Here is a 13,836-nt window from a genome sequence, read left to right as displayed (position 1 = left end):
TCTAATAAGCTACTAAAAATGGATTGTGAGGGGTTTAAATCTATCATTGTATAGAAAATCTATTTATGATGACTGAAGTTATCTATGAAGCATTAATAAGCAAAAGCGTTACTTATTGAACACTTGACGTGTTCAACGGAAGCATTCTTCGTTTTAGTAGCACCAAATGAATCTAAGAAACTGTCATTGCGGATTCGGCAAGTGTAACGATTATATAAGTAATAAAGTATATAAGTAAGAGTATCATTTCCACGAGAATTAGATTTCAATCACCAATTCATAATTTACGCTTAAGTTGGACAATTGACCAAGAGAATTGAATAAAAATTAGCTTAAATAACAAAACAAAAAGAAACAAATATCGAGTTACTTGACAATCAAGAAACACAGTTAGGGTTTCAAATTCCCTAAATCTCCCCTTTTTCTTATGAATTAAAACACTTAATTGAATGTCATTTTTATATCGTCAATCGATTCCTCTAAATTAATTAGAACTCAATGCATTGATATCCTAATTCTGTACTCTTTTTAAAGAATCTTAGTTTTTGATTGGTCTTCAAAGAAAATAAGCTTTAAATGTAACAATCGTAAAGATTGCATAACCCCTATGTCTATCCCTATAATCATAAAAATTACAATGAATTTACCATGCACAAATCATGTACCAATATCCCTATTGACATACACTCACCCTAGATCAATCTATATGATCAAACTCGTAGAAGGCATGAAAAAATTAAATATAAATTCATTCAATATAAAAATGAAGATTAACATTAAAGATTATTCAAAACAAAAAGATTTAATTGTGTTCCATCTAACCCTAACTACAAAATAAAACTAGCCTAACATAGAGGAATCAAGAACACATGAAATCAAGAAGGCTTCCCAAAACTCCATTGGTGTGATGGCGCAGAGAATCTTCAAGAATCCTAGCATAATCTTGTCTTTGACTCGTCTCCGACTTTTAAAAGCATGAAAAACTCATTTCTCCGATGAAAACTATGCCCCCGGTGTCAAGTGATATATGATTCCTCATAAAAATAGATTAAATATGTGTAGAAACCCTAACTTTGGGTGAAAAACACGTAATGGGACTTAATTGGATCCCAAACAAGTGTTAAAACGCGAATGGACAGAATTGAAACATGTTGTAACATGTTAAAATGTGCTCATCCATTAGTGCGCTAAAACTCTCTTGGAGGGCATTTTAACGCGCTCCTCTAGTAGCTCCATATAATTTTTCACGTCCAACATGTTAAAATGCGCTTGGAGAGCGTTTTAACGCGCTCTTCCATTGCTTGGCATCCTTCTTTCGCGTCTAGCGTGTTAAAATGTGCAAGTAGAACGTTTCAACACCCCTCTTCCAGTAATTTAATGCTTCCTTTATGGACCCCTGAATACTCTATTATACGCTCGTTTTCATCTTCAGTTCAGACACAAAATAATGGGATTTATGTGAAAAAAAGAAGAAGAGTGATACTGCTTTTGATGGTGTCCGCAGGAAATAATTATTACCTCCCGCAACAAAAGACTTGATTTCCCTTTAAAAAAATATAAAATATAAAAATTAATTTTTTATATTGTAAGAGATAATTTTATCTCTCATGTATATATAAAACTTTGTGATATAGATATGAGTCATGTGAAGAGAAGACATAAAAAATAAATAAAAAAATTGAATCCTCTTATATGAAAAAGTGATAATGTTATTTGACCACAACCACTCATTCAAAATTACACATTTTTCTCCCTATTATCTCGATTGAGATCAAATAAATGAACACTTTTCATATCGATTCCCAAAAATTTAGGCTTACACTAATTTCGAAAAAATAAATTCAAATGAATCATTGGGAACAGTGACCAAAGTGTCACTGTTGGCAAAAAAATTTACCAGACTGCCACACAAACAGTAAATTTTGTCAAAATACCACGTGTCATATTTCGCTACACTGTGTAGCAAAATATGTGTGCAAATAATTCACTGCACAGTGTAGCGAATATGCCACGTCAGAACCAAAAATGCCATGTGTCAAAATTGGAGAAATTCGCTGTGTACTGAATTATTTGCACACATATTTTATTACAGTGTAGCAAAATATGCCACGTGACATTTTGACAAAATTTAATATTTAGGGGTAAATTTTTTTGGAGAGAGTGACAAAATGGTCACTTCTCCGAATCATTGTCTCAAAACGGAAAGAATTCCCTCCCCGTTCCCTATAGCTATATATATATATATATATTCAGACAAATCCTTTTCATTCGTTACTTCTTTCAAGTTTCATGGAAGGGAAACAGCCCACGTAAGTGGCAAGTGTTCACAATGTTAGGTTCGAACACATGAATTTAAAACCAAGATGATTCTCAATCTCATTCTCAACATTGATTAAAACCCGCCATTAATTTCCACGTTATCAATTCCAATCCAATCCAATCGGTAATGGCCTCCGTCAGGGACCTCACCAGGCTCTTCAATGGCATATCCTTAATCGCCAACGAATTCGTGAAGCGCTCTTTACCCTTCGAATCCGCCACAACCGGAGAATTCGAAACCCTAATCAAGAAAACTCTGGTCTCCGCCACCGACCTCACCGGCATCACCAAAGGAAAGGTTCGCCAATTCTCCAATCCTGGACCTACCTCTAGCACCACACGCGCTACTGCTACCGATTCCGTTGTTTATTTCACTGATCAGCCTTCTCAATCTGATTCAACACTACCAGCAACAATAACAGTAACAAAGACAAACGATGACGTTTTTGCTGATTTTTCTACTAAGGAAAATAATCGCGTCCCGAGCGATTCCGTGGAAGCTTCTGATGCAAATGTGGCGGTGAAGGAAGTTGAGATTCCGAGCTCTGCTGCTGAAAATGTTAACCAAGATGCGAGTAGAGAAGTGGCACCTGCGCCGCCGCCATTAAGGAAACGAAGGCCCAGGGAGATGAAGGTTCCCGCAACTCCATTTTCTAGGGCTTTAGGGTTAGTGTTGTTTAATTCAATTTCATGACTATGATGTGATGCGTTTGATTGTGATGTATAAGCATTTACTGTTCCTAACTCTTAGTGTCTGTTGTCATTTATGAAATTGTAGGTTTGCTGGACTAGGAGCTGGTCTTGCGTGGGGAACACTTCAGGAATCTGCCAAGAGGCTTGCCTTTGGTACACCTCAAGGCAATCAATCTGCAGTTTCCCCGTTCTTGTCTGAAAAAAATGCGGAACGTTTAGCTCTTGCGCTTTGTAGAATGCGTGGAGCAGCGCTCAAAATTGGGCAGATGTTGAGCATACAGGATGAATCTCTTATTCCTGCTCCGGTAATGTGGCCTTTCTTTTATGCTTGTGGCTAAATTGGTATGGAGAAAGTTACTCTAAAGTGAGATTGTCTTTAGTGTAAGTAAGGGTGTATTCATCCTTGAATTTCAGTGGGTTAAGATTATGATGCATTTTGAATTAAATGAGACAAGCTCACTTTAAAGGAGCCTTATCCATTTGGTATGATACAAACTTATTTATCGGGCATATGTATATTGTTTACGAAGAGCATATTGATGATAGTAAGTAGGATTGTTATCTGAAGTCGTCGTGCAATTTTAATTGAAGTTGAGATACTGAGTGTGCTTGATTAAATTGAAAAATTTTAGCACTGAATTTCAAGTGATGAAAAAAATAAAACACTGAATTTCTTTTTCTGGTAGAAAACACTGAATTTTAAATGTTGAAAATGTATTAAAGGAAACTATTATTGATTATATATAATCAAGGCTATACTAATGGATAACTATTTTCTTTCAATTATTTTAGTATGGAAAGAGTTATTGCTGAATACATTTTGTGATCTCTGATGTGCTTAACGTTTTTAGTTTTTTTTCCCCCTTAAACTTCATTTTTGACATATATTAATTAAACAAACTGCACTAAATCATTTTCAGCATTGAATTGAATTTTTAGATAGGCTCTAAGTCTTTGTTTCAGTATAGTGTGATTGTATTTAATGTACATGAACCTATATTAAATGTTGTCAGCAGTCAGACATGCATCCTTCTTTCAAATGGTTCAAGGTTGGACAGAGAGCATAAATGCAGATTTTGAAAACAAATTATTAAAGGCTGCTTAGTGGATAAAGATCCTCTTACAGGATAGTTTGCCATGATCATGAGTTCCATGGTCAAAGGTGCTTGTAATTTTTTACAGACTTGCTAATTAGGTTGTGAATCTATTACTATTTCTACATTGCTTTATTTTGTTTATGGAGTCTCTTGCAAAATGGTGGTTATGATTGTCATGTTTGCTGCTAGTCTGCTACTATCCCTTGTATTTTTACCAATGCTGGGAAGAAAAATTAGTATGATTTTCTACCCCTAAGGTCATCAGTTCCATGAAAAAATCAGTGAATGACTTCTGTTTATATTTTACGTGACTGAAAAAGTAAACTCTCAATCCTTTATCTGTAGATCCTGGCTGCTTTAGAAATTGTCCGTCAAGGTGCAGATGTGATGCCAAAGAGCCAGCTTAATCAAGTTTTAAATGCTGAGTTAGGTCCTGACTGGTCATCAAAATTGATTAGTTTTGATTATGAACCTATGGCTGCTGCAAGTATTGGCCAGGTATGTTTGCTTGTTTACTTGTTGCTTTAAATCTATCATTTACTGGTTTTGAGTGCTAAAGTTCTTTAGTTGTCACCGTTTTTCATCATTTCATCTTTCTGTTTGGCTTTAGATATTGCTCAAGTAATTTCAAATAATCAAAATGGCCATCTCTTTTACAATTTGTTAATTGCTTTACTTTAGATGTTAAGGAATCTTTTTTTTTTAGATGTTCAGTTTATTTTTTTTTTAACTCTTAACCTTTGAGCCCTTGGAGAATATTTTTTTACCTAAAAGAACATTAAATATTTATCATCAGTCAAATTATCTTTGGTTTTTACTTGTTAGAGATAATATGCATAAAAACCATTCACGAGCTTTTATGTAAAAGCTTAAGCTTTTATGAAAGTTGGTTATTGATATTGTATTAGAGCCTTTATGACTAAGTGGTTATAAGTTTGATAATAAAAATTTGAATTTCAACACTAGGTACGTGAGCTTATGCATTGTCTATGTTCCAAACCCAAACAATTTTTGCGTGAGGATGTGTGTTAGAAATATACATAAAGACCATTCAGGGGCCGCCACCTTACAACTTAAGCTTTTAGGAGAGTTGGTCCTTGATTTGATATTACTACTGAATATAGATTTTATATCTTGAATTAATATATATAGTTCTTTGATCTCTAGTAATCATGTTTCCATCTGTCACAGATAAACATATGTTAATGTGATAAGCTTTGAGAACCCAATCTTGCTTTCCACTCTTTTTTCTTAAATCTAGATTGAGATGACTCTGGACTATCTAATTCACTTTGAATTCATATTAATATAAAAGTCATTCTTATAAGAATGCCAAACTTTGCTATAGTTCTTTTCCTCATGTACGAGATCTTATGTTCCATATAATTCCAAGCAAGACAGTTTGCATTATCCTAACAGCAAAATCATGACACTATATGTTGTGGTACTCCTGCTTTGTACAATAGTATTGCCTAATGAGGATCCTCATACAAAATTTAGGTGCACCGAGCTGTCATGAAGGATGGCAAGCAAGTTGCTATGAAAATTCAGTATCCTGGTGTTGCAGATAGCATTGACAGTGACATTGAGAATGTGAAACTTCTACTAAACTACACAAATCTAATTCCTGAAGGACTTTATCTTGATAGAGCGATAAAGGTGTGTATTTGTTAATAGCATTCATGTATGCTTTTGGTTGTGTTTATATCAATATCCTCATCTCGTAGTGTTTAAACCCACAAAATTTTGTGTCTGGTCTGTAGGGTTTCGGATCCCTTTGCCCTTCTTTCCCTTCTTTTCACTTAATGATTTTCCTTCAAAGTTCAGTTAGATCCTAAAGCCAATATTTATAATAATTTGATCTCTATACAGACTTGCGCAACAGCCGCAACTCTTTCATTCTATCACTTTCTATTTGACTCTTCCCTTTCATCATCTAAATTGGACTATGCAGGATGCTATTTATTTATCCGGAGTCTCTTACCTATCATATGAAAAGACTTGACAAATATATCTGTCCATATGTTAAGTTTCGTGTTGTTACGTTCATCCTTTTTTTTTCCTAGGTGGCCAAAGAAGAACTATCTCGTGAGTGTGATTACAAGTTGGAGGCAGGAAGTCAGAAGCGATTCCGAGATCTTCTTGCTTGCACAGAAGGATTTTATGTTCCAATAGTTGTGGATGATATTTCAAGCAAAAGAGTATTGACTACAGAACTTGTTAATGGTAATTATAATAAATTTCACCAGTTCTTGTGATACATTCTTTTGAATTTGATACATCTTTGCTTAACTGGAGGATTCTGGAATCACAGCTTACATAACTTTCTTATACAATTAAGTGATTCAAAAGAATAAAACGGTATATGGTATTTGCAGCAGCTGCATTTGAGACCCTGTTTAGAAAAGCTCTCAATAGTTAGTATTATTTATGCGGAAGATATAGTTTTCCTAATTTAATAAAATATTTCCTGCAAATTTTCCAACTTTACTTTATATATCTGATTTGAGTCATTTACTTAGTTATTTATTTCATCTTGCATATTTTCAATTGAGTAAAGCTCCAAGATCAAAAGAAAGATGTGCTAACAATAAGCAACATTATCAAATGTGTTCTATAATTATGCATTAATTATGCCACATGGCTAATTAAAGTTTTGATCTTTTACAGATAAATTTAGTTGTCGCCTTCCTTTTTTCTTTTGCATAAGAAAACTTCAAGATGGGCTGTTTGGAGTTTGGACTGATGGGTAATAAAAAATTTTACATGTGGTAGGCTGCTAAATCATATCAGGCCTTCTTTCTTCAAGTTGTTTCAACCATTAATGAAATTTTCGTTAGAAAAATATTTATTTTGTGATTATTAAACAAGCACTTCCTTGGAATTGTAGAATAACAAAGCTGGTTTGACTTTAGTACATATTAATGTCAGATTGTCAGTGAGATATTTTGAGAAATGCTGCCGCCTTTAATGAGATAGTTTTATGAAGAAACAAAGATTTGTGCATGATGTTTTTATTCATTTTGTGCTCAAGTATTGCTTAGCTTTAGGTGAGAATGATGCTATTTGTCCTATTCATTAGATAAATGATGCTTTTCTTTTCATTAAATAATTTTTATACTTGCGTTGGGGGGAAAAGGAATATATAGCAAACAACTCCAGGGGTTGTTTATTCAATTAAATGATGACTTTATTTACATTATTTAGATTAAATAATTACAATTAGTTTCTATTAAATAATTCTATTGTATTCAATTTTTAGATTGTAACATGGGGTGGTTTTCTCTTGCTACAGGAATTCCAATTGACAAAGTGGCACTACTGGACCAGGAAACTCGTAATTATATTGGGAATAAGTTATTAGAACTCACATTATTGGAGTTGTTTGCATTCCGTTTTATGCAGGCATGTTATTCCTTACTGTGTTTATATATGTGCACATGCGTAAAATTATTAATTGCATTGTTGACACACTAACTGTAGCATCAAATATCAGAGAACTTAGGAAGTGCACTGATAAGATCACAATGAATAAATTGCAAAATACCACAGTAGCTAGTATTAAATTTAAGAAATTGACAAAATAAGGTCTCCGTTATAAGAATTCAACTATTACAGGTCCAGAAAATGACAGGAAGCAGAAATAAGAGCCAATTAGCCTCACAACAGAATTGAGACGCCATGAGCATTGTCCAAGCCTAGCCTAATTCCCATGACCTCAATCGGTGACTCTACCCATGCAAACACACACCTAAATAACAAACTTCTACCCTCACACTACTGTAACTAATTCACTCTCCCATTAACACGTCAGCCTCACACTCCTCAGCTACACGCTCCATAGGTGCTGCATCATCATTCATTGAGGCCCAATTGAACTTCCTTCTATTTTTACCACGCACATAAGTCAGAGTGGGCTTAGACGAGCTGGATTTGGGCCCCAAGGGCCTATCAATACTTCCCCCCAAATTAAGCACCTTGTCCTCAAGGTGGGCAGTAGGGAACAAAGCCTCCAAAGCCAAAAAGTTCTCCCAAGAATTTTCAAAAGAAGGCAAATCCTTCCATTTAACCAATACCTCCAAACTGCCAGTAGCCGAATGCCTCCATTGAAGAACATCCTCAAGCTCTACTTGCAACTCCCAATCAGTAGATAACATAGGAGGTAATGACTGAACATTAGGCACAGGATTAACGACCTTCTTCAAAAGAGAAACATGGAAAACAGGGTGAACCCGACAACCATCAGGCAGAGATAAACGGTAAGCTGCAGCCCCAATTTTCTGCAATATCTCAAAGGGCCCATAGAAACGAGGACTGAGCTTCTCATTAATTTTTTTAGCAAGAGTTTTGAGGCGATATGGTTGGAGCTTAAAGTAGACCAGATCACCAACTTCAAAAACAACCTCCCTACGATGCAAATTAGCTTGTGCTCTCATGCGATTCTGCGCCCTTAGTAAATTAGCCTGGAGCTCATCTAAAATGGCATCTCTCTCCGTGAGCAAATGAGACACGACATCAACAGAACCAGCGCTGTTACCTACCCGCAAAATATGCGGGGGATCCGATCCATACAATGCCTTGAAAGGCGACATTCCCGTGGAAACTTTATAAGTAGTGTTATACCAAAACTCTGCCCAATGCAACCATTTAGGCCACTATTTTGGCTTGGAATGGCAGAAACACCTAAGGTACGTTTCCAAACACCGATTAACCACCTCCGTTTGGCCGTTCGTTTGTGGGTGGTAAGAGGAACTATAATGTAACTTGGTACCCGCGACCTTGAACAAATCGAACCAAAAATGACTCATAAAAACCTTATCTCTATCCGATACAATGGTGATGGGGAACCCATGCAACTTCACCACATAGAGGATAAACAACTCAGCCGCATCTTTCGCAGAATAAGGATGAGCTAAAGACATAAAGTGAGCGTATTTAGAGAGCCTGTCAACAACAACGAAAATAGTATCCAAACCACCAGCCCGAGGAAGACCACCCAGAAAATCCATGGAAATATCACTCCAAACTTGAGTCGGAATAGGAAAGGGTTGGAGTAACCCAGCTGGTGACAAGTTCTGCACTTTGTTCTGTTGACACACAGAACACTGCCACATATTTTTTAATGGAACCTTCCCAAAACACAACCCCTGCAATTCTTTTAAAGGTGCGAAAAAACCCAGAATGGCCCCCTAAACCAGAATCATGGAACTCATGGAGAATTAAGGGAACGAACCTGGATGTCTTAGAGAGCACAAATCGGCCTTCAAAAAATAAACGGCCCCCACATAAGGTAAAACCAGGTTGTGAGGCAGGATCAAGTAGCAGAGCTTGGATAATAGCACAAAGCTTGTCATCTTGATGCACCTCCTTTTCCCATACCTCCCCTTCAGGCAGTTCCAGCTTAGTGAGGGCGGCACACTGCATACGCCTGGAAAGAGCATCAGCCACGACGTTGTCCCTTCCCGGCTGATATTGTATTTCAAAGTCGTAACCCAGCAATTTAGAGGTCCATTTCTGTTGTTCCTCACCCAAGACTCGTTGAGAATGTGAGACTCTTTTGGTCCGTGCTCACAACAAAGTGCCTACCCATCAAGTACTAACGCCATTTTTGTATAGCAAAGACAATGGCCATCAACTCCTTCTCATAAACAGATTTAGCCAAGGCTCTACTCGAAAAACCTTGGTTGGCATAAGCTAACGGACGACCCTCCTGCATTAAGACAGCCCCTATCCCCTTGCCAGAAACATTAGTTACAACCGTAAAGGGTTTGGAAAAATCAGGCAGAGCTATGACTGGCACCGAGCACATTCTCTCTTTTAACTCTTGAAAAGCAGAATCTGCCTCTGAGTTCCATTTGAAATTGTTCTTCTTAAGAAGGTCAGTCAGCGGCTTAGCCAACTTACCATAACCTTGCACAAATTTTCGGTAATAACCGGTGAGACCCAAAAATCCACGCAAACCCTTGACATCCTTAGGAGAGGGCCACTCCCTCATAGCATGAATTTTTTGTGGGTCAGCCGAAACTCCAGCGGCCGAGATAATATGACCCAGATATTCAACTTGTTGTTGGCCAAAATTGCATTTTTTCCTATTAGCAAACAGTGCATGATTGCGTAGAACCAGAAAAACCTTCCGTAAATGGTCAACATGTTCTCCTTTGCTGCGGTTGTAAATTAAAATGTCATAAAAAAAAACTAATGCAAATTTACGTAAAAAGGGTTTCAACACCTCATTCATCGAAGCCTGGAACGTGGAAGGAGCATTAGTTAAACCCAAAGGCATAACTAAATACTCATAATGCCCTTCATGCGTCCGGAATGCGGTTTTGGGAATATCTTCTACACGAACGCGAATTTGATTGTAACCAGACTTCAAATTCTGAAAAATCAGACTTCTACACGTCCGGAATGCGGTTATGGAGATGAACTCCTTACACAGATAAAACACTGAATACGCACAACAGACTTACTGCAAGCCTCGTAATAATTCTGAAAAACAACACTGTAAATGACCCAGAAAATACAACTGCTGCTAGTAAACGAACTAGTAATAACAAGAAGTAAAAAGACCTCAACTCACCCTCAAAGCCAACATACCTAGGCTTCAAGAGATCCCTAGAGATCCTTCCCCAAATCTCACTCCAAATTCAATCAATCCGTCGTAAAGAAACCCCACCCTGAACATCTATATATACTAATTCCTAACTAATGGGCTTGGATACTTTATTGAAGGCCCATCAATACCTAGGCCTTGCAAATGGAACCCAACATTGAGATGTACCACCCCAAAGTTAGCTCAAAGGGTAGGAGTACCCAAGGTCTTATAAACCCCACATTAGTTGCCCATACAACCAATGTGGAATTCCAAGACCTTATACCTTGCAAATGGAACCCAACATTCCACCACGCTTCCCTAGTGCGTTCCCCTACGCACACTCCACGTGATGGATGATCTGATACCATTTGATGAGATCTTGGGATACATCTCCCTAAAAGCTAGCTCAAAGGGTGGGAGTGCCCAAGGCCTTATAAACCCCATATTAGTTGCTAATACAATCAATGTGGGACTCCAAGTCCCATACCTTGCAAATGGAACCCAACATTCAGACACTATCAATATCATCCTCAACTGACAGTTTGACATTAATATCTTTCTACAAACTTCCATGTTGGATGTTTGTGAACTGGTTAAGATTTAAGAGCAAAAATGTATTCTATTTATTTACATAGTTTTCATCCCATGCTCTGTAAAGAGCAAGGTTGATATGTGTAATGAAGTTAGATGACTGAAGCTGCTAAAGAGTTTACCAAGTATAATAGCCTAAGTTATACCATTTTGCAAGGTCTTGTTGAATCAATTGACAAGGCATTAGCCATTATGGTATAGTCAACTTCTGGTCTTGGTGGCTATTCTTTTACACTACCGGAGTCTAATTCAATTATAATCATTTTTTCCTAATACCGAGTTTCTAACAAGATAAAGAACACGAGGTCATATTTATTCTAACAGGTTATGTACTATATGTTCATGAGCTTCTCTTTCTATTGTGTTTTGTTGCTTTGTGTTTTTTCTAACCTTGGAGGTGTTCTTTGGTGCAGACTGATCCTAATTGGGGTAATTTCCTATATGATGATGCTACAAAGACAATCAATCTTATTGATTTTGGAGCAGCGCGGGATTTCCCAAAAAGATTTGTTGATGATTATTTAAGAATGGTTGGTTCTCTTCCGTTCTGATTTATCTTTTCCTAAATAACTAAGTTGAGGTTGAAATCTTAATCTGGTTCGTTGTTTTCTCTGTTTAATTTTTATGTTGCTGAGATATGGGATATTCAAACTAGATCGTGAAAGATGTCAGTTCTTGACTTTTTTTTTTTTTAAAAATGCTGACTCTATTTTGACTGTAAGTAACCAGATTCTCATTTGAAAATTGTCATGTAAGGTAAATTATCGATTTAACTGAAGTTAATAGATATATAATAGAACATGGTTAAAGATTATGTTGACGTGATTCTATATTGAATGATTTAAATTCTAAAGAATATACAAAAAAAGAATTGAAATGCCCCTAATTAGTCATGTGTTCATAATAAGTAAGGTGATCATTCAGTTGTTTCCATTAATGTGGTTAACAGACTCTAATGCCAGTATAAGTTTTTTTTTTAATTCAAAATTTTCCTTTATGGTGTCATATGATATGATGACTTGTTAGCACTTGATTGCTTGTATTTTCATCTTCAACTTGGCAGGACGGTTTGAGCTGTTTGACTATATTACCCTTCCCTTTTCATAAGCTGAGCTGCAAAATCTTGGAGCTCTTATTACTGTTATTTTTGTTTTTGACGCATAATTAATTAGGTTGTAGCATGTGCAAATAAGGATAGTGATGGGGTCATTGAGATGTCCAGGAGACTTGGGTTCCTCACTGGAATGGAATCTGATGTGATGCTAGATGCCCACGTCCAAGCTGGTTTTATTGTGGGTTTGCCATTCTCAAGACCTGGTGGATTTGACTTCCGATCAAACAACATCACTCAAAGCATTTCTCACCTTGGGGCGACGATGCTGAAGCACAGACTCACTCCTCCACCGGATGAAGCCTACAGTCTGCACAGAAAGCTTTCCGGTGCTTTTTTGGCATGCATTAAGATTGGGGCTGTTGTCCCTTGTAGGGAACTATTGCTTGAAATGTACAAGCATCATAAGTTTGATGATGAAGTAAATGAGGTATTATGTAGTGGCTCAATGTCTTCATAGGCTAATTATTTCTTCTCCAATTATTTTTGACCAATTATAATAATCTGTGGGATGCTAGTTTGCGTCCAAGCTCCTTAAGAAGAACATTTCCATTTGCTCCACAAATGGAGTCCTTTCGGGGGACAATTTCCCCTCTCCCAATTTGTAACTTTAGCTTCCTATAGTGTGTTATCTTGATGGATTCTTTGAAAGCTGATTGATTCTTTAAAATAACGTGTTTGGATATGTTTTTCCTGTCATCCTGATCTTAACTTCAAATATGAATGCTCATCATCAGTCATGCCGGCGTCCATGTGCCAGTTGGGTTATCTGAAATTGTTCAGAAATGATATTTTTGTTTAATCAGTCCTTGCTCGACCAATCTTTGTTCATAATTTTTTCTAGGTAAATCAACATGAACATTACTTTAAGTCGTTAACATATTGTTATTATTGTTGTTATTTTGGGATACATGAGTTAACAATTTGTTCTTGATAAATAAGTTATCATATACGTTCCTCTAATCGGGCATCTGAACAGAACATGCATCATCATTATGAATTAATCTATTGGCATTATGCCATTTCGACCAGCTAAAGTAGTCATTGGCTCTTATAAAGGAGTACACGACCCATGCTATTGATTTGTCATTTCGTATAACTTGTTAACTGAGTTTTGTGGTTGAATTGTGTCTAATTTCTATACCCTTCAACGTTGAGAGTTTTTTGCAGCGTCACCATTAAGAAGTTAACACGAACTTACTAATGGAGGATTTATTAAATTTTTTTAACATGATCCTTTTAAATATATGTTATCAAGTGTATTGATAGCGTCTCGTTATAAGCACAGAAGATAAACTTAGTAAATTGTTGAGTAGAGAACTTGTGTGATACAATTTGTCCTTTTTATAAATCTTCATAGTATAAGCTAATAAGAATGTTGAGATGTGCCATAGGGCAGACTGCAATGCAACTTTTGTAAAGAATCAATT

General features: G+C 36.4%; 1 protein-coding gene across 1 annotated transcript; it reads left to right on the top strand.

The window, feature by feature from the left end:
- Positions 1 to 2,309: 2,309 nt before the first annotated feature.
- On the top strand, positions 2,310 to 13,030 carry LOC133298739 (protein ABC transporter 1, mitochondrial). The gene is made up of 8 exons (XM_061498064.1): positions 2,310 to 2,985; positions 3,098 to 3,317; positions 4,455 to 4,607; positions 5,610 to 5,768; positions 6,176 to 6,335; positions 7,405 to 7,514; positions 11,709 to 11,825; positions 12,468 to 13,030. The coding sequence occupies exons 1-8, from the start codon at positions 2,447 to 2,449 to the stop codon at positions 12,864 to 12,866; spliced, it is 1,857 nt and encodes a 618-aa protein (XP_061354048.1). The 5' UTR covers positions 2,310 to 2,446; the 3' UTR covers positions 12,867 to 13,030.
- Positions 13,031 to 13,836: the final 806 nt, after the last annotated feature.

The sequence above is a fragment of the Gastrolobium bilobum genome, unplaced genomic scaffold, assembly GCF_033153095.1.
Source record: "Gastrolobium bilobum isolate Gb01-03AN ecotype WA unplaced genomic scaffold, APGP_CSIRO_Gbil_v1 utg5478, whole genome shotgun sequence".
NCBI lineage: Eukaryota > Viridiplantae > Streptophyta > Magnoliopsida > Fabales > Fabaceae > Gastrolobium > Gastrolobium bilobum.
This window is presented reverse-complemented; position numbering and strand designations above follow the sequence as displayed.